The sequence below is a fragment of the Podarcis pityusensis genome, assembly GCF_964106645.2.
Source record: "Podarcis pityusensis genome assembly, chromosome: 9".
NCBI classification, from domain to species: domain Eukaryota; kingdom Metazoa; phylum Chordata; class Lepidosauria; order Squamata; family Lacertidae; genus Podarcis; species Podarcis pityusensis.
The window spans coordinates 63,216,773-63,237,847 of record NC_138034.1 but is presented as its reverse complement, the minus strand read 5'-3'; the positions used below and the strand labels follow the sequence as shown (position 1 = coordinate 63,237,847).

The following is a 21,075-nucleotide window of genomic DNA, read 5'->3' as shown; positions in this document are numbered from 1 at the left end:
TCAGTATGGCTTCTTGTCAGATGATTATCAGTGGATGATTGTCAGAGGAGCCACCACTAGGGGGAGGCACCACAGGGAATCTCCCCTTCTGGGATGCTACTGGGGACCCACATGAAGGTGGCAAAAATATATATATATAATATGGTGGGAGGACCTTGAGTGAGAGGTGGGGAAGTGAAGATCTCCAAAGATGAGAGATTGGGAGGGAAGAGGCTTCCCAGGTGAGAGCTGCGTCTGTCATTTTCTATGGTGGCTGAGATTAAGAGCTAAATTACATAGAGAGAGGATTCTGTATTTGTGAAGTTTGGGATTTATACCTTTGTATAGGTTTATTTTTCTAATACAACCAGTGAACCCTCAAAAAAAAAATCCAAGTGCCTTTTATATTATACATTTTTGCAGTTCTCCCATAGTCTTCAGGGAACCACAGATATGTGACAATTTCTTGCAATGTTGGCACAGACTGCTGCAGGAATGGGCTGCATATCCAAACTTGTATTACTCTTCTCCAGTTATAATGCACTGGTAGATCATTCCTTCACTGCCCCATGCTCCCACCATCTTTAATTTTAATTGACTGAATGGAGCATTCTCATGTTTTCCACTGATAACATTCCCTCCTACCCACCCCTATTAGAGAAATAAAGTAGCCCAGAAAAAAATATCGCTTCATCAAATAGCTGGTTTCCCCATCCCTTATTAAAATTTACTACAACCCAAACCATCAAACTGCATGGAGCTGAAAATGAAAATGTAAATGGAAGGAAAACACTGGAATATATCAAGATTGAGGAAATAAAATGAAAAAAGGGGTGCTATTCCAACATCACGTAAGCAGACTTTTGCTTGTTCAAAGAGGCTTCCTCTTCTTCCCCTGCAGCCCCCAACACCCACCCTGATCTTGTCTAGAGGCCCCACCCCCAACCCATGATGCTCCATTTTAGGCGATGATCCATTTTAGATGAAAGCCAATACTTAATTAGTCCTTGCAAATTACTTCCCCACGCAAGCAAACTCTGTTATTGTTACACATAAATCACCCAACACACACAGATCTGTGTGACAGATGTGCTTGTGGACCATGATTTATTCTGATACCCACTCCATCTTGAAGAAAGATGACGCCGGGCACATGCAGGAAGCTCTTAAATCAAACCTGCATGCTTTGCTTTTCACTTTCTGCTCTGCAAGAATCTGTTGAATCGCCTTTCTGTCACCAGAACTGAAATCAATGTGCGTGGCACTGAAAAACTCCATTGGGCTCCTTGCTAATCTGGCAACCTATCATCAAATTTTCTTTGTGCCTTGTCCTTGCCAATTGCTTGCACAGTTTGGAGGGTGCTTTGCACCTGTGACTGTACCTAGGTGGAGTCAGGCGAGGCAAATGTTTAGTTGGCTTCATAAGAACACAAGAACAGCACTGCTAGGTCAGCCCAAAGGCCCATCTAGTCCAGTATCCTGTTCTCACAATGGTTCCTAAACTCTGGTTCAAAGGGGACCTAGTGACCATTAAATAAGCCCAGAAAAACCTGGCGACCTAAGCTGGGTTGCAGCTTATCCGGTCTTTGACAATTTCCCCCTGTCCCAGACAGGCAGCACAAAAACAGAGATTTATTAGTTTCTCAGCTGGCAAGCAGATTTCTGACTGGAGGTTCAGAACTGAAGCAGGACTGGCATTAATCACAATTAAGGTAAGTGCAAAGATAATCTTTAGCTGTGGTTATTCTTGGCAGGGTGAATTTGCAGTTTGGGGTGAGATGCAGTTGAAAGGGAGCAGCTCATCCTTAAATCATGGTTAAGGAACTGGCTGGCTACAAGTACACGAACCCAAATGATTTATCTATGGATGCAATAAAATGCTGGTCATTGGCCATAATAAAGGAATGGATGGATGGATAAATGGATGGATGGATGGAATCAGTATAGAGACTTGAAACAACTGTGTCCATCCATCCAAAGTCCTGACAGTAACCTAGACTCTCATGCCGCCTTTACCAAAAAAAGAAAAATAAGAATCTGGAGTTCAATTAATGCAATTCATCTTCAGTTCCATGTACCAAATTGTCTAAAAGTAATGTTCAGCCTCAAAGCTGCGGCTGCTTATGTCTGAATTAATAGCAGCAGATTAAGACACTTTGGTGAGAATCCATCACTGTACAATGGAGCTTGCAGCGAGCACAAAATGGTCATTCACTGGGAATGAGTACCTGAGGGAGAAGGCTGTCCTTTTACTACACCATTTTTAGTCTTTTCTTCGGAATTCATTACTTCCTTGTAGATTAATTCTGCAAGAGACAACAGAGCCAGTTACAAAGTTGGGGAGGAGTTGCTAGCTTCCCCCCTAGCACCATTCAAAGAAAGCGCAAATAGAAGACCTCAATAAATTATCAGCCTTGGAAAGGAGTCTGTGAAAGTTACTAGTCCACAGCCATTTTTACCAATTTATCTGATGATGGAGCCATGAAAGAAGAAGTGGGGGAGGGGAAGGCCTCCGCAAGTGATCAGAAGTCTAGACCATAGCTGTCAACTTTCAGATTTGAAAATAAGGGATCAGCAGCCTCACATGTCCCAGGGACAGTCTATGGGATATCTAACAATCGGGGATAGCAGCAGGAAACGGCGCTGGAATAAGGGAATTTCCCTCAAAAAAAGGGAAGGTTGACAGCTATGGACCAGACCTCTAGCAAGAATAATCTGTTCCTACTCTGGTGGCCTATTGGGGGGGAGGAAAAGGAAGAAAGAGAAAAATTGGTGGCAAAAGGAGATAAAAGGGTGACCCCACCCACTTTGGGCTCTGGACCTGCCCCCCACCGGCTTTGGCTCCACCCACCACCAGGTCCTGCCCCACCTACATGTGTCTTCTAGCAGAATGAACCAGGGGATGTGGTCCTCAACAGAAAAATGAGGGAAGAAACGGAGAAGAAGGACATTCAGAGAAGCATCAGGTCCCCTGCCTTTTTGAAAAAAAATGAGATTACCTTTCCACTCTTCGATTGTGTGTTCTCTTTCATCCAGCTGCTTATCGTATATCTGTGGAGGTGGCTGTTGATTTAAAAAACACAAGAGAGGTCAGATGAATAGGAGCACAAAATGAATTTAAGCCCAGACGTAATGGGACAGTTTCAACGCCAAAACATCAAGGAAATGGAAAAAGGGACCCGTTTCTGTCGCAGCAGTCCTTTCCGCGCTGCAGTGTGAGGGAGCTCCAAGGGACAAGAGTCATTACGGGCAGGCCATTCATCGACTTGATGCCAGGATTAAAGCACATAAATGTTAAATCGGGTTGTTACTGTTATGATATAGAAGCAATGCAGCCGCGAGCTGCTAGCTTGAAAACAGCACATGATGGAATGTTAGGACTGTTCCGTGGGAAACAGAGGGACAGTCAGTTCACAGGGCAATGCACCAGAATTAGCTCAGAGTGAAAAATGAGCTCTTCCTTTTGCTCTTGTACAGGAAGTACAGGAAGTTTTGTCTCTCGACTGCTGGAGCTTGAAGAGAGCAGTCATGCTTTTGTAATGCTGCAAAGACAGAAATAAAGGAATGTAAATACGTTTCTGTCTATCTCTTTCCCCTGCCGGGGGGGGGCAGGAAAAAGGGGGTGTGCTATAGCCCCTACTCAAAGGGTATAAGAAGGAACTTCCATACAAATGTCTAACACGCCACCTCCTGGCGGCTGCGATTATGGAAATAGCACTTTCCTGGAAAGAAACAGGTGACTGCACTAATCAGTCCCATTACTGCAGTGGAAAAACTGTGCAAGGCCTTCTGCTAGTGCAACAGGGCTTCCCTCCTCTCCTCCCCCTGCAAGCCCCTCTTGCCCCACAATTTGGCTTTTGGGGGACAGAACAACATAAGCAGGGAGGAGAGGGCAGCTCATTCCACCAGGAATGCACTGGTGGAGAAATATTCTTAGTGAATTTCTCTCATGTTCCATATGCAGCCATAGATTCGTTCTATTGTTACTAAAGCCCCGTCTTTTGATTTCCTCGTGAACTCGTGCCCCTTCCTTCCTGCAAACCAGCCCATCAGTCTGACTCTTGCGTTGTGCCAAGCCTTTGAAATCCCAACCAGAGTCTTCTTTTTCCTGCCGGTTCTGGTATCACGAAGCTCTCTCGCTCAAGTTAAGAGCAGAGCGCAGAAGTAGCCTATTATGAACTGAGTTGAATAGGATCCAAAAGGCAGCAGTCTGATTGGTCTTAGAACAATAGGATTCAGAATGCAGCAGTCTGATTGGTCCTAGAACAATAGGATTCAGAATGCAGCAGTCTGATTGGTCCTAGAACAATAGGATTCAGAATGCAGCAGTCTGATTGGTCCTAGAACAATATGACCCAGAATGCAGCAATCTGAGTGGTCCACAGGGGCCACCCAATCCAGCTCCAGGTGGAAGTGAATCCGCAACCTTATTGGCCTACAGGTGAATCCTGGAATTAGCCAATCGCGTGGGGCCCATTGTGTAAGTAATGTATATAAAGCAGACATTCTGGGGGGACTTCCATTCCTCCTCATCACTATGAGCTGAATAAAGAGCATGAAATCCACTCTTGACTCCGAGTATATTTCATAGCCCATGACAACAGAGAGGCATTGAGCCTGGGTCATCCAGATGAGCAAGTCTGACAGACTGTCACTCAGCAAATCTGCCAAGCCTAGATCTTGCATTTGCTAATGAGGGGCAAAGCAAAGAGCACAGGCCGTGGGGTTGGGGGGGGCAGGCGAGGCAGAAAACCCAAGGGTACTGAGGGTTGTGGCTTTGCACAAGAGCAGCCGCTGTTGTCTGCTTCATTAGGCAGCCTACTCTAGAGATCAGGGAGGGCTGAGCTGTATTTTATGCCATGTAAGCTGGGCCACTATGGCGGACATCAAAGAGGAGGTAAGGCAAAGGATAAGAATCCAGAACTCAAGAATGATCATTTCCTCCCCTCTCCCCGTAGGAAGTCTCATCCAGCTAAAAAACAAAACAACAGCACTTTGTTTTTCCTTCAGATGTAGTTTTCATTGGTGATATTAAGAAAAGAGTGTCTCTAAAGCATGTGTAGATGTGTAAAGCGGGTGGTGCTGTGGGTTAAATCACAGAGCCTAGGACTTGCCAATCAGAAGGTTGGCAGTTCGAATCCCCACGATGGGGTGAGCTCCCGTTGCTCGGTCCCTGCTCCTGCCCACCTAGCAGTTCGAAAGCATGTCAAAGTGCAAGTAGATAAATAGGTACTGCTCTGGCAGGAAGGTAAACGGCGTTTCCATGCGCTGCTCTGGTTCGCCAGAAGCGGCTTAGTCATGCTGGCCACATGACCCGGAAGCTGTACACTGGCTCCCTCGGCCAATAAAGTGAGATGAGCACCGCAAACCCAGAGTCGGTCACGACTGGACCTAATGGTCAGGGGTCCCTTTACCTTTACCTTTTAGAGTTGTACACATAGAAGGAGGAGGAGGAGGAGAGGGCAATTTCCTCCTTCAGTAACCCAGGTTTCCATCAACAGGACCCATTTTTCTATGTCCATGTGCACCCATTGTTTCGTTTCAAATCTAAGATGTATGGGATTATGTGGCACACTTGGTTGGAGATATAAAGGTAAAAGTAAAGGACCCCTGACAGTTAAATTCAGTCTCAGACGAATCTGGGGTTGCAGTGCTCATCTCGCTTTACAGGCCAAGGGAGCTGGCATTTGTCCGCAGACAGTTTTTCCGGGTCATGTGGCCAGCATGACTATGCAGCTTCTACTGCAACGGAACACAGAAACCAGAGCAGCACACAGAAACACCGTTTACCTTTCCGCTGGAGAAGGACCGATTTATCTACTTGCACTTTTTGGCATGCTTTTGAACTGCTAGGTTAGCAGGAGCTGGGACCGAGCAACGGGAGCTCGCCCCATTGCAGGGATTCGAACCGCCAACCTTCTGGTCGGCAAGCCAAAGAGGCTCTGTGGTTTAGACTACAGTGCCACCCGCTATGTATAGTTCTATTTTAGGAATTCCCCATCCTCACTTTGAGGAGGAGAGGTGCAGGAATTTGTGGCTTTTTGTGTGAGAAAATGAATGAGTGTAGTTTTTTCTGCCACTTACAGAGTTGGATTGGGGGAATTCAGTTTGCTATATGTACCTTTCCTTGCTTATTTGTTTGTTTCATACACAAAAATCTTCAATAAAAACTAATTTAAAAAACAACAACACCAGGACCCATTTCTAAGTTATGATTTTTGATGAAGTACCTTAATTTGTCCACCCATAGATAGTTCTTTACCACACTCATTTTTATCGGAGAATCTTCTAGCTTAAAATTGGAGTCCACAGACTTGGACAAATGCTTTCTAGCTAGGAAGGAAATTGCACACCATGTTCAGAGAATCGCTTCATTTGCACAGGAGCTTGAACATGCTTGCCCCTTACAGCTCCAAACAGATGTTGGTAGCCATGGTTACGGTTGCCACAGAAACAAAAAGTCCTGAGGCAGCACTGACTTCCAGCTTGACCAGTTCCCTTCAGCTGGAAGCCTACAGAGATTATTTCGATATAGCAAAGATTAATTAAAACTACAGACAAATCTCCAAGGCAAAAATACTCACAAAATGTGGCACAGTTTTAGCTTGGGGCTCCTGACTGCTTTTTTTCTGTTGTGTCTGTATACAGCAACAGGTCATTGATGCATTAAAGCTGCACAGTGATGGGTTGCGTGATAGGGTGCCACCACTCACCTGAACCCTGGTCAGTGCAAACACACCAGCAGAGCCAATCCACTACATCTGCTGGTGTGTTTGCACTGCACCAATCTTGCTGCTGAATCACCTCTCCTCTTCTTCCTCCAAATAAGCAGCTGCCATGAGACTGGTGTCAGATGTGGAGTGGCACACCACCAAACTGTCCAGTACTTTATCAGTTGTTCTGTGGCACTTCCTCAATGTTCCTGCATTATTGCCTGTTCCATTGTATGTGGCCGGATAATAAATGGAAGCCTTAAGGATGTATTGGGCAATGAACAGGGGGTTGCAGAAAGTGACAGCAGATCCACTCACCCCAAAACACTGAAACAAATTGTCTTCGACCTCAAGTGAAGTGGTTTGGAGCCCCATTTTCCCTAATTTATTGGATTGTCCCCATATTGGGTAAACCTGAATTTACAGGGGAAAGCATGGAGTTGTTTGAGGGCAATGTCATTTAGACTACGCAGATTAAATGGGAATTCAAACAGCTGCGAACACACAGTAAATCAAATCTATGCTTCCAGGTGCCATAAGAAAGCTGAAGATAGCGCAGGATAGTACACACCCTGGAAATGATCTCTTTCAGCTTCTGACTTCTGGAAGAAGGTACAGGGTTATAAAGACTAGAACTATCTGCCTGAGAAACAGTTTCAAACCAAATGTGATTTTGGTTTTAAATGCAGTGTAAGGAGTCTCTATGGGAGTATATTGTATTTTAAAATGGGGTATCAGAGTTTTTAGGGGGCTAACCAGGTTGGGATAGCTGGGATAGCAGGCTTGTTGGTTTTTGAATGTCTTATGTAGATTTTTCAATTTCATTGTTCTGTATGGGACAATGACAATAAAGATTATCATATTGTATCATATCGTAAACTCTGGTGTGGACAGGCTCAAAGAGGCCACTTCTGATTACAATGGCAGATAGCTACTGCAGAACACAATAGACCTTCATGGATCTGTAATGCTGACACATGTAAAATTCTAACGTGAGATCAACCTTAAGGAGGTTGAGGAAAATATACATTCCTAGAAGAAGAGGTTCAGGAAAGGTTTTGCTGATTCATTAGAAAAGGGATTAACTAGAAGGTTTTCCTAGAATCATTGTGAATACAGTGGTACCTCGGGTTACATAGGTTCAGGTTACATACGCTTCAGGTTACAGACTCCTCTAACCCAGAAATAGTACCTTGGGTTAAGAACTTTGCTTCAGGATGAGAACAGAAATCATGCAGCGGCGGCGTGGCGGCAGCAGGAGGCCCCATTAGCTAAAGTGGTGCTTCAGGTTAAGAAAAGTTTCAGGTTAAGAACAGACCTCCAGAACGAATTAAGTTCTTAACCTGAGGTACTACTGTACATGGAAAATGGAGATTGAGGGTGAGAATGCAGATATCTGCAAGACGGAACAGAATATACAATTTTACAGATCTGTACTACATTTTACAGATCCTGCTACATTTGAAGCATTTTCCTGGGACATAAACAAGACCTTAGTAGGTTTAATTGAAAATGCATTTACACACTCATGGATGGCTCAAAGGCTGAGGAACAGATGACCTAGCTGGGGCCTCCACTGTCCAGAGCTATCTCAAATACCAAGATGCCCAAGCAGGAATCATCAGTCAAGCAAAGAACCCAGATGCTATGCCGAAGAGTGCTGACAAAGGGGCTTTGAATGTCAAAGTTTAGTGTGCAGTGGCACTCCTACACACAAAAAAGAAAATCGTGCAGGAGGAAGGCATACCAAGCAGGTCTGAAAGATCAGGGGGCAAGATATTTATCGATCGCATTTCTATGCTGACCTTACTTCACCCAGGGAGCTCAGAGCAGTGCCTTGCCCTTACAACAACCGTGTGAGGTAAATTCGGCTGAGAGACACTGACTGGACCAAGGCCACCCAGGGAGCTTCATGGCAGAGCAGAGATTCAAATTCAGGAATCAGTGGTCCTAGTTCCACATGCTGCCCATTGGATTACATGCATATCCCTCCCGAGTAACTTTTGGGGAAGTGGCAATTGAAACGAAAACAGTCAACAGGCCCTGAAGGAAGTGGGTTTCTAAAGCTTTCTGAACCCATCTTGAAGAGCCTTATCAGTCCAGTCCATTTCAGGACCAGACTATCTTCCCAACCATGTTTAGAGAGGTCTCTGCATGTTTCAGCTGTATGTAAGAGACTCCCTCCAGTCTGCTGCCACTCCCTGCAATGCACATTCATAATTATGTAACCTCAAAGAATTAGTGTTCCCAGCTACCTGCCTCCTGGCCTTTGGAAGCCTTAATGCCACCTTAGTGGGTGACACCCAAGAGGCACTGAAGCCCTGGAGAAGCTGAGGCCGTGATACTTGACCAGACTAATTTGATTCTTGGCTAATTTGTTGTACACACAGAAGGAATGACTAGAACTTCCAGGACCAAGGTAAAACCAAACTCCCCTGTTTCTTTTTGAGTTTTCTAGCATCTGTTGCCATTAATAGTACCATAATGTTGTTTCTTTTTATGCCGTTTTTCTACATGGTCTTACGTTGCTGTTTTATTATCGCCACTATTTTGAGTTATCCTTCTAATTGTTGATTTTCTGGTGTTTTATTGTGAAGGGGAAGTTTTGTTTGTGTGGTGTTTTGTTTGTGTATAGGGAAGTTTTTAATGACTGATGTTTTAATGTACTTTTAATCTTTTGCTGGAAGCTGCCTAGAGTGACTGGGGAAACCCAGCCAGATGGGTATAAATAAATTATTATTATTATTATTATTATTATTATTATTAACCACTTTCAGCACTGATTTTTGTGCAAAGGCAGTAAACAAATAGAGGGGTGATGATGATCATGATGATGAGGAGTGGGTTTCTGAATTACTTGCAGAGGGTTTCTATGAGTGATTTACCACTTTGTTGCTTTATCAGCTTGTTTGGATAGGAAAGACAGGAGGCCGATTGAGCAGTCAAGCAACCATCTTGAATATTTAAGTTCACTCAAACCACATCTGGCCATTTGCAGGGTGTCATGTGAATCAGCCCCAAACAACGTGGAGCCATGCCACGTTGAGGCATCTAATCATAGCCTGCATTTTTATCAAGGCTTATAGTTTGATTAGGGCCTGTATTTTAAAATGAGCTTAAAGATTTTCAAATGTTTTATGCCAGGCAGAAGACCAGCTGCCTAAGTACTTTGGCAAGATGTTTATCCTCCTGGACAAGGGGGCTCCCTGATTTATAGCAGAAAACAATTCTCAAAGTCGTAAAAAGGGAATTACAGGCTGAGAGCAAGGTTACACTGACCCTACATAATTAAGAGTTGGTAAATAGTAAAATAAAACCATGTGCCTCCCATCATGTGCCTCCCATTAAACTTGAGCCATATCTTCCTAAGGTTAAAGGCCAAGAGCAAATGGAAAAGAAAGCAACTGGCTGGAGAAGGGGAGTGTAAACAGAAGAAGAGGCTTTTTTCCTATTTTATTTTGAGGCTGTAAACTATTCCTTCCTTTTACTTTGAGAAGGTTTATTCTTCTAAAAAGCTATCTATGATAATGTATGAAATATACTGGCTTAAATGTAATTATGCAAAGGATCTAGAAAGAAAGAAATGTTAAATTCTTATTTCATAGAGTCATATTGCTGTAGGAGACCAGAGGGGCAAACGAGCCCAGCCCCCTGCCAGACAGGAGACGCCATCGAGCACTCCTGACATATGGTTGTCAGGCCTTTGTTTAAAGACCTCCAAAAAGGAGATCTTTCATTGATGATGCATGAGAATGTGAACCCAAGATCTCTGACATCTGTTTAAGATAAAAATTTAAAACTATTAACCATCTGTTTTGGAGGGCAATAGGGCAAGGAGGGCAAGAGGTGAGCTGGTAATTAAGGTTCCTTGTTGAGACAAATGTAAGATATATGACTACTTATTTGTCATTTATAGATAGAAGAATATATAGCTTTTTGTATCCCATAAAAGGCAATAGGAAATGGGTGTATCTTTTAGGATTGGTTATAGCAATCAGCCAATAGGAAATTCAACCAGGCTGATTGGACAGAGGCAGCCAAAGGAGGAGCAAGGGGGCTGGGCTGAGGGAATATAAGTGCTGGCCATAATGGCAGGAGACCAGGCCAGAGCTTGGTAACCATATACCACTGTGCCTCTCATTTATTTGTCTGACAAATAAATTATTATTTTAATTTCTCTATTGCTGCGTTGAATATTTCATTCCAGCTAAGCGTTAACCACAAGCAGGGTGCTACAACGTAAGAACCTAAGAGCCTTGCCATATCAGAATAAGGCATCATGTATTCCACCATCTTCTCCCCAAAGTAGCCAAGCCAGATGCTTCCTGGGAACGCTCATACAAGAAGTCAAGAACTCTCCTCCATCACAAAAACAGCCTGGAACAAATATGGAAAGTCAGTATCTTCCTAAAGCATGGCGACAATTCTTCTATTTCCACAAAATATTAGTTGCTGTTCTACAAATGCATTTGAAGCATCTTGGATTGTACAGTGGTACCTCGGGTTAAGTACTTAATTCGTTCCGGAGGTCTGTTCTTAACCTGAAACTGTTCTTAACCTGAAGCACCACTTTAGCTAATGGGGCCTCCTGCTGCCGCCGCGCTACCAGAGCACAATTTCTGTACTCATCCTGAAGCAAAGTTCTTAACCTGAAGCACTATTTCTGAGTTAGCAGAGTCTGTAACCTGAAGCGTATGTAACCTGAAGTACCACTGTAATGTCAACCTGGGAACCCTAATCCTAAAATATAATGAATGTTAAGAAAACGTGTAGTACAGCCAATATTTCAAAAATGGTGGCCTGCAGTCAATCGGTAAGGTATAAGTGTGTGGAATAAGTAAGGCTTTCTACCACACATCGCAAACACTCCGGTCAGTAGGAGTCAAAAGTCAATATATTCCTAAATGGCAGCACAAGGGAAGCAATTGTTTACTAGTACTCAGAGGTCAAAAAAGTCAGGTTGGCGTTTGGTTGTATTTTCCTACAATCCGTCTCCAGCTTGTCCTTCATTCATTGTGAATGAACAGCATGTCGCCGGAGTAATAATATACATTTCCCTCTAGTTAGCAGCAGGTCACAGCCTGGCATTTAAAGAAAGACCACCAGCGTCTACAACTTTTTAAACCTGCCAGAGAGAGAGAAAAAAAGAAGGCTTTTGCCTTCCTTCTGCCATTTCCCAAATGCGTTACACTCCCCGCCATTTGAACGAGGCATCATAATTTTATGGCTCTTCTGTAGCCTATGAAAAGATCGTGAACTTTTTAAAATAGGCTTATAAAATGAGAGTTTAACTGGTTCTGGCTTCTGCACCTTGGCTGGAATGTCACCCCCCCCCCTTCCTTTGTCCTCAACTTGCAAGCTCACACTGTAAATCCCAGGAAGATGTTCGGGGTCATTACCTCTAGGTTAATCTCTTGACACAAAACCATTGCCATTTGCTACAAAGACCAAGGTACAGATATATATTTAAATGCTCCCTGTTCCCCTCTGCTGTGCTTCAGCCAATTATTCCGAGGCTCCCTTGTGTAAATCTGATACTTTTGGCTTTATTTCCTTTTTCCTCCCACAGCCAAGTTTAGTAGGCCAAGTGGTGGGGTGGATATTTTTCTTCCGGGGAGATGATGGGTATTATGCACACATTAAATTCCCAGTTTGGGGTTTTGTAGCTTTCGAGAAGAACAGAACAAAGGGGGGGGGAACCTTGCAGAAAATTAGAAAAACAAAAATATCAATGTGTATGATCATTAATAAATATCAATATGTGTGTTCATCAATTGATGTGAGCAGTAAGGTGAAGGTAAAGGGACCGCTGACCATTAGGTCCAGTCGTGACCGACTCTGGGGTTGCACGCTCATCTCGATTTATTGGCCGAAGGAGCCGGCGTACAGCTTCCGGGTCATGTGGCCAGCATGACTAAGCTGCTTCTGGCGAACCAGAGCAGCGCACAGAAACGCCGTTTACCTTCCTGCCAGAGCAGTACCTATTTATCTACTTGCACTTTGACATGCTTTCGAACTGCTAGGTTGGCAGGAGCAGGGACCGAGCAACGGGAGCTCACCCCGTTGCAGGGATTCGAACTGCCGACCTTCTGATCAGCAAGTCCTAGGCTCTGTGGTTTAACCCACAGCGCCACCTGCGTCCTGATGTGAGCAGTAGTCAGATGTAAAGCACATTTAAAGCATATGGTTTGCCCCCAGAGAATCCTGCAAACTGTAGTTTGTTAAGAGTGCTGGGAATTTTAATACGGAGGGATAAACTACAGGCTTGGTGAGGTCAATGGGGAGAAGAGTGGGAGGCTCAGTGAGGACTGAAGGAAGGCAGGCTTGGAGAGACCTTGAGGGCAGCGGAAGCTTTGGTGAAGGCATAGAGAGGCTGGCATTCCTTTGCATCATCACTGGGCAGGAGGCAAAGGAAAAGCAAGGGAAGACGGTAAAATGTTGACAGGATCAGCTCAGGGCAAGCTTTGCGGCCCTTCACATGCTCCCTCTTTCTGCCTCTTATGTTGAGAATGAGACAGGGGGGGGCAATCCACCTGCCAATCATGTGACAGCGTGATTACATCACCTGATTGACATGTGGATTGCCCTGCCCCCCTGTCAAAGTTGGCCCACAATGTTCCCCACCCCTGGTCTAATGGGTTGGTGGGGAGGGTGAGGTCTGTGAGAATTAACTGGTAAGGAAAAGTCAGGAAGATGGAACAGGGCGCCATCTAAATGTAACCTGTAACACAACAGCTTCCGTTGCAGCAATGTTCATTATCGCTACAGCACTTTTTGGGGAGACTGTCACTGCAAAGGGCATCTGTGTTTACCACTGGTTCACATGGTGCGTTTCTACAAGTAATTACATCCCTGGGGATGGTTTGCCCAGAGGAAAGACAGCTGCAATTGACTGCATAAATTTTTCAGCGGCTGCACCAGTCTTTTTGGATATCTTTGCCCCAAGAGACACAGATGACTCCCTATCTCTGGTCGTCTTTCACAACAGACATTTCGATTTCAGACAACTTTCACCTGCTAGGGTCATTCTTACCCACAATCACAGCCATGGTTACTTATAAATGGAGTTTTATATATCAATTGTAGCTCATTTTAAGTATTTTAATGAAGAGCGCAGAGCGTAGAGGCAGCTGGGAGGAAGAGGACACAAACACTGTACCGGAGGGAAACCTTTGAGTGAGTTTGTGCTCCCATAGAGCTAGCTATTAGCATATCTTTAAATACTAGGCACTGGTGTATCCTTGTGTGACAAAGAGAGTGCTGTAAATTCAAAACAAAAGTGGTGGAATTATTCCCCTTGTTTTGGAATAAATGACTGCAAACTTCTGATAATTACTGATTAGCATTACACAGCCATGTGGGGTTGATGCCTTTGGCCATATGCACCTCCAAAGTTCTCAGGTCCCGTTGTCAAAGCAGAAAAGGACACAAGCTTGCAGACGGTGACCTGTCTCTCCATATGGTACCTCATCGCTATGGTAACTGAGCACCTCGCAAACGCTAATGAATTTACTCCCACAGCAACACTGGCATTGGGAAGGATTATGAGATGCTCTCTAGGGCGCATTGTGAAGCTTGCTAGGATTGATTATACCTCCTGTAACTGCATACTAACACCTGACCTCTTCCCCCAGAGGGCAAATGGAGAACTAATGACACTTATGGTACTACTATGGCTTGCTATTCTCGTTCTCCTTTCCTACTAACTACCAACATCAAAACTACAGATTGTGACGGGAAAGAAAATATTCCATTTCCTCCATTTCCTCCAACATTCCACCCCAGTTAACCTCTTAATGATTCATTTATTTCTTATTTAATTTCATTTCGCTTATTAACTACATTTCTCTGCTGGCCAACAGCCAAAGCACTCTGAGCTCTTCAAGAAACCGAGGATGAAAACGTAAAATACAATAACATAACAATAAGACTGTGAAAGAAATGAAAAGGACCTCAAGGTAAAATCAACAGCAGAGGAAAACAGGGGTGCACCAACACATTTTCAAAATATAGGGTGAAAAAGGAAGGAGAACAAGGTGTTTGCTGGCTACAGAAAAGATCACAATGTAGACGCCAGTCAGACTTCTATAGGGAGGGCATTCCAGACTCAGTGGTAGTTACTATATTCTGTAGCGGCGGCTAAGTTTGGTGAAATGTGTGAAACATGGACAAACATGTGTAAAATACTCCACATACGAACCACAAAGAAAATTATTACAAAACTGATATTCAGATAGTTGTTGACACCTAATGGGATGAGTCAAATAGTGTTGGCAAAGTCAATTACTAAATAATGCAGACAGAGTCCGAAGATAAAATAAATCCTGATAACCCTTTACTAAGCAAACCGGACAAAAAATGGATTCGTGAATAGCTTTTAAGATTGTGGAATATGGTTTATGTGATCAAATTCACAGACATAACCAAAACTTGAGCAGGGACGCAACAAAACGATCAACTGAGAGAAAAACGAAGCCCATTTATTCATTTTTCAAAGAATAAAGTTCAGGATGTCATTTTTCAGTCCTCCCTATGAGGCATAATCTACTTGGTCTTACTTATTACTTGTTACCAGATTATATTCCACATTTATTATTCTATTTAATACAACTAAGCAATACTGCCATCTCTCCTTAACTATTATTATTACAATGTACCCTTTTCTACATTCTGCCATTATTGTTCTTTTATTCGTTTTAAAGCAATTGTTTCACCATGACAGTTTTATCTTCTTGAAGTTGCTATTACTGTTGAGGAAGGAAACTGTAGGGGAAATAATTATATTCATAAATAGCATTTTATTATTATTATACTGTAAAAAAGATTATTTCATTTTGTCCTATTGCTTATCAACAGCATTGGGTATTATGGGAAGGATAAAAACAGTATCTCTGCCAACTTTTTATCATCTTCTAGCTTCTTCATCATTATTAGAATTACAGAGCTAAAAGGAGTCACAAAGCGACGAAATCCAGGCAAAGGTTTCCATTGGCCCGTGCTGTGGACTCTGGCCAAATAAAACAAACAATAGAACCAGAGGACTGGAGAAGCTTCTGAGTTGGGGGAAATCAATAGGATGGAAAAGAAAAACAGGGGGGGGGGACATACTGTTGCCTGATGAGTGACATGGGACAAATAGATTTCAGTCTGCTTTTCAGCTCCCTCCAGTGTCTTATACTTGTAGTCCAGGAGAGCCACAAACCCCAGAAACTTCTGCCCTCCCCATGCCACACTTTAGTCACCCACTTGTACTAAAAAAAGAGTAATGCAACAGAAGCGATTTAGAATATAAAGAAATCAGTTGCACATTATCCAGCGAGTTGGAAAAACTTGTTCCTATTCAAATATGAATTAGGAAACTGACTGTTTCAGTTTCTAACAGTTTCTCCTTTTTGCAGTCTTTAAGCTCAGTTCAACCCATTTCCGCATCTGTAACTTAAAAAAAAGGGGGGCACAGAAAATTTGCCCACATTTTTGTGTGCGTTTATCTTATATTTATTATTATTCGTACTTATAGCCCATCCTTTATCAAACGGTCTCAGGCTGTTTTACAAAAGTATAATTGAAAGAAGTACAATTTACCGTATTTTTCGCCCTATAGGACGCACTTTTTCCCCTCAAAAAATGAAGGGGAAATGTGTGTGCATCCTATAGGGCGAATGCAGGCTTCAGGAAGTTCTCCGCAAGCCTTGGGAGCCCGTGGGAGTTCCCGTCGGGCTCCCTAGACTTGCGGATAGCAGCCTGCATCTTGAAGCCTGGGGCACGCTGCACAGCGCACCCCAGGCTTCGGTTCCCCAACCTGGTTTGGAGGCTGGTGGTGGGGAGAAGTGCGCTTCTCCCCGCCGCCAGCCCCACAAGCTGGGGGACAGCAGGGAGGCGCAGCGCCGCCATCCCGCTGTTCCCCGACCTGGTTTGGGCTTCAGGCAGATATCCACAAGGCGTGGGAGCCCGGCGGGAAGTCGTGCCGGTCTCCCAAGGCTTGCGGAGAGCTGCCTGTTCTGGGGGCTGTGGTCGGGGGAAGCTCAGGCTTCCCCCACCCCAGCCCCTTGCCTGGGGGGGGGAAATAATTTTTTTTTCTTTATTCCCCCCCCCCAAAAAAAACCTAGGTGCGTCCTATGGGCTGGTGCACCCTATGGGGTGAAAAATACGGTAATGTACAATTTTTAAAAAGCAGACAACTTTGGAATAATGAAACAGCAGCAGAGAATCGCAGTGCGCAACAATGCACACATAATACTTTTCTCTTTTTTTGCAAATGCTTTCCCCTAAAATGCAATCTGAACAAATTCCTTCCGCATTGCTAGCTGAATGCTGGTTTGTGATAACTGGAAAAGCTTGGTGTAAAGGATAATGTTTCACTTACCGCCTCTACTTCTGCTGGGTCATACCAGACATTAATGTACGGATGCTGTAAGGCTTCATCCACTGATATCCGTTTGGCTGGGTCAATCACTAGCATCTTTGACAAAAGGTCCCTGGCTTGGCTAGCTGGAGCAAGGAAACCAAAAGAGAAAATGTGTCAGAGCAGGAATCTCCACGCCGGGAAGGGGGTGAAGAGACAATCAATGTTATGTTAAAGACAAGTTAAAGCCAAGCAATGCACTAATTTATTGTACAGCAAAATGCTCTTTAACAGGCAGAGAGTGAGCTAGAACATGGATAGATATCTCTGGTAGATCTTGTTGTCATTCATATTAACCATTCCAAGATGAAGTTTATGGTTTTTCATTTATAAAAATGGAATTAAATTAACACATCCACTTTTCCCTTCTATGCTCTTTATAATGAGTCGATATTCTTTGTATTAAAAAAAAATTCATTGCAATGAGCACTCATACTATATTGCGGGTGCCTTTTGCGGGATCGCGTGTGGTGCTGCAGTTCCACACTTTTTCTGGGTCTGCAATCTCACGCAGGTCGCATGACTTGTGCAGGATTTCAGACCTGGAAGATGGTGTCCTAGATTTGGGTCACATCACCTTGGAGAGTATGCAATTCTCAGCAGCTGACATTCTGGAGCCTAGAGTGCCTCAGACAGTCAAGGCAGAACACAACACTTTTTGCCAACATCTGCATTCCTTTACGTTCTCTTCATTTGAACAATCTCTCTTCTCTGCAAAGTTGTCATTTCTACTGACTGTTCTCAAGTTTAAGAAGTAGGAATTTAGCATATCCCTTAGCTACAATGCTGATAAGGCTGATGGGATGGTAATTAGCTGTGAGGTGCCTATCCGTCTTCTAACAGAAGAACAGTCCCTGATGGAATCACACTGGCAGCATTCCCATAATGGAATAATTTATAAATAGTTTGATCCTACTGCATTCCTGATAATTTAAAACCCCTCTCTAGGGATTATATCCACCTCAGAAGGGTAATTACTAGACAAGTAATCAACAAATCCAATCATATTGGAGTCCGAAGCAGGAGACCACAATTCAGAATCACAAAAATACCTTCCAGGTCTCTAGCAATACACCGGTGAAAATTGGAGAAATAATATTATTATTCTATAATAATAATTTTACTATTTATACCCCGCCCATCTGACTGCATTGCCCTAGCCACTCTGGGCAGCTTCCAACATATATATAAAAAAACCTAATGAAACATTAAAAATTAAAAAAACTTCCCTATACAGGGCTGTTTTCAGATGGCTTGGGGGTCAGGTAACATACCCTCCAACATTTCTCCAAAGAAAATAAGGATGTCCTAAGGAAAAGCCAGATATTCTGGGATCAAAAAAAAAATACTGGGATGGCTTCTGTAAATGTAAATGGTGTTTCTGTGCGCTGTTCTGGTTTCGCCAGAAGCGGCTTAGTCATGCTGGCCACATGACCCGGAAAAACTGTCTGCGGATAAACGTTGGCTCCCTCGGCTAGTAAAGCAAGCTGAGTACTGCAACCCCAGAGTTGTTCGTGACTGGACTTAACTGTCAGGGGTCCTTTACCTTTACCTTTAAAGAACGTAAACCTCAAGTGACGAAAGCTATGGTAAAGAGGTGCACCTTTAGCATTCTTCAACAGTAGTATAATGAAGCATCTCTGTGGGGAGCGTGTTCCACAGCTTAGGGGCCACCACAGAGGATGCCCTGCCAGCTGCCCCCAAACCTCTGAGGGTGTAGGAACAAATAAGAGGGTCTCCTCTACTGATCTCAGGAGGGTCTGTATGGAAGGAGGCAGTCTTTCAGATATTTGGGACCTGAGTTCATTTAGGGCTTTAAACAGCAACCTTGAATTCGGCCTGGAAACAAACTGGCAACCAATGCAGCTGTTTTAAAACAGGGGTTATAGGAGATTTAAACAGAGGAAGGATAGAAGAAAAACAGGAACTGGTGGAGCTGGTTTACTAATGAGTGCCCTGGCTTACTAAACCATTTATCTATTTCTATTATTTCTATGCCATCCTTTACCCAGAGATCTCAGGATTTGTTTTAATTGCCCTCGCTGGATGAAATCCAATAACTGTTTTCAAAAAGTAAGTGTGTCCGTGGTTGAAAACCACTTAAATATGGCATCTATTTCTCAACAAGGAGTTTAATTGCAGGATGAGAGTCGTCTGATAAACTGACCTTTTTTCCTTTCCAGCACACCCTCAACCAGCGTTATGATTTTTACCCTCAACTGTCCTTAATTAAAATCAGCACTTATTTGCAGGAAAAAGTACTAATGGATTAGGGGATAAAGGCTCGCAATTCTAACAAAGAGCCTCTGTTGCATAAAGACGTATGAATTAGAAACATCTTCAGTTCATTGTAAAAGTATTTACAGGGTGGGTATATTTTATGCAATTTGGACAGGATTCAAAAATGGACCCTTGTCTTCTTTCTTTGGTGATCCCTCGTAGGCGAGTAAGATTGTCTTCCATAAACACGGTTTTAACAAGGAGTCCGTAAGTGACTGTGGAGGCCAATTCTGAATCCACACGTCCTTCCACAGTGGGGACATTGGTTTCCGGGCGAGAGTTGATCACGGTGTGGATTTGCCAAGTGTGCCTTCCTCTTAGCATGTTTCTCCCTTGTGTCCTGAGTTCGAGTGTCTTCAAAGCCCATGACACCTTTGGTAAAGGCTGTTCTCCAATTGGAGCACTTGCAGGCAAGTGTTTCTGTTGGTGTTTATACTACATTTTTTTAAAAATTGCCTTGAGACAGTCTTTAAACCTCTTTTGTTGACCACCAGCATTACGCTTTCCATTTTTAAGTTCAGAATAGAGTAGTTGCTTTGGAAGACGATAATCAGGCATCCGTTGGTGGCAGCTAGCGATGCAGAGCACCATCAGAATTCTACAGAATCATCAGATGAAATATTATCTCCAGTGCTTTCTCTGCAGACAGCAATGTAGGTAAAAAATACCCATCTGAAGCACGGGACCCATTCCGTTCAAGGATTTCAAATGTAAGTTGCACATCGATTCTGACATAGCTACTTCTGCAATGTTAATATGGCCATCTTAAGACTGCCTGGAGGGATAAAAAAATAGCCATCCAGCTTGATCCCTATTTTGATGGCAATAGCTACACCTCTGTTCCTGATATGAAGAAGCAATAATATCAGCATCAGAACCCAAACCTGTCAGATTACTGCAGCATCACTTGCCTAAATCCACTCTATTTTCAGAGAAGTAATTGCCTCTGTGTTACAGAAAGCCACTGAACAGCAAGCTGACAAAGAGATGGCTATTCGTATCTCCTAGGAATTGTTGAGCCTCTGGGAGTCGCCAGTTAAACATGGAATCTGGCCAAGAGAGGCCAACCCTTGAGCCACCCTGACAGAAGGAGCTTCATTAATTTCCCAGATGAAAGCTCATTTGAATGACTGACAAGCAGGAGGAGCGGCAGAATTTTCTCTCTCGTTCTCCTGTATCTGTCAATCAAAGCACTCATACAGTCACACCAAATGTGGGTGTGAATCCAGTCCTGTTTTCCTCGCGGAAAAGGATTTGTGCCATCAAAATATTGTTAATGTTAATTTTTAAAAAGCTATCCGTATGCTAAGTGCTCCGTGGGCGATAGTATTCTTCTTAATTATTGGCACATTAATTCCGTATCTGACATACAAAAACCTCCACTTGGTCACCGTTGACTGGGTGCTTTTAAAGAAGCAACCAAACTGCAAAAATATTCTGATGGTATGCCTTTCTTCCAAGTACAACGGAGTATTTATAGCCATGCACGTTTATTCTGGATGAATCCAGAATAAATACCATCTTATGGGCCCGTACTTCTAAAAGCTTAATGCAGGTTAGAAAGTATAAAGGTAAAGGTAAAGAGACCCCTGACCATTAGGTCCAGTCGTGGCTGACTCTGGGGTTGCGGCGCTCATCTCACTTTATTGGCTGAGGGAGCTGGCGTACAGCTTCCGGGTCATGTGGCCAGGATGACTAAGC

General features: G+C 43.5%; 1 protein-coding gene across 8 annotated transcripts in view; it reads right to left on the bottom strand.

The window, feature by feature from the left end:
* The window catches only part of MAPK10 (mitogen-activated protein kinase 10), a 236,496-nt gene that overhangs the window by 950 nt on the left and 214,471 nt on the right, over positions 1-21,075 (bottom strand). For all 8 annotated transcript variants that reach the window (XM_081020953.1, XM_081020954.1, XM_081020952.1 and 5 more), the window contains 3 exons: positions 17,056-17,180; positions 2,979-3,042; positions 2,208-2,285 (listed from right to left, as the gene is read on the bottom strand). In XM_081020953.1, the coding sequence (XP_080877079.1) occupies positions 2,208-2,285; positions 2,979-3,042; positions 17,056-17,180 (267 nt within the window). The remainder of the gene's footprint in view (positions 1-2,207; positions 2,286-2,978; positions 3,043-17,055; positions 17,181-21,075) is intronic.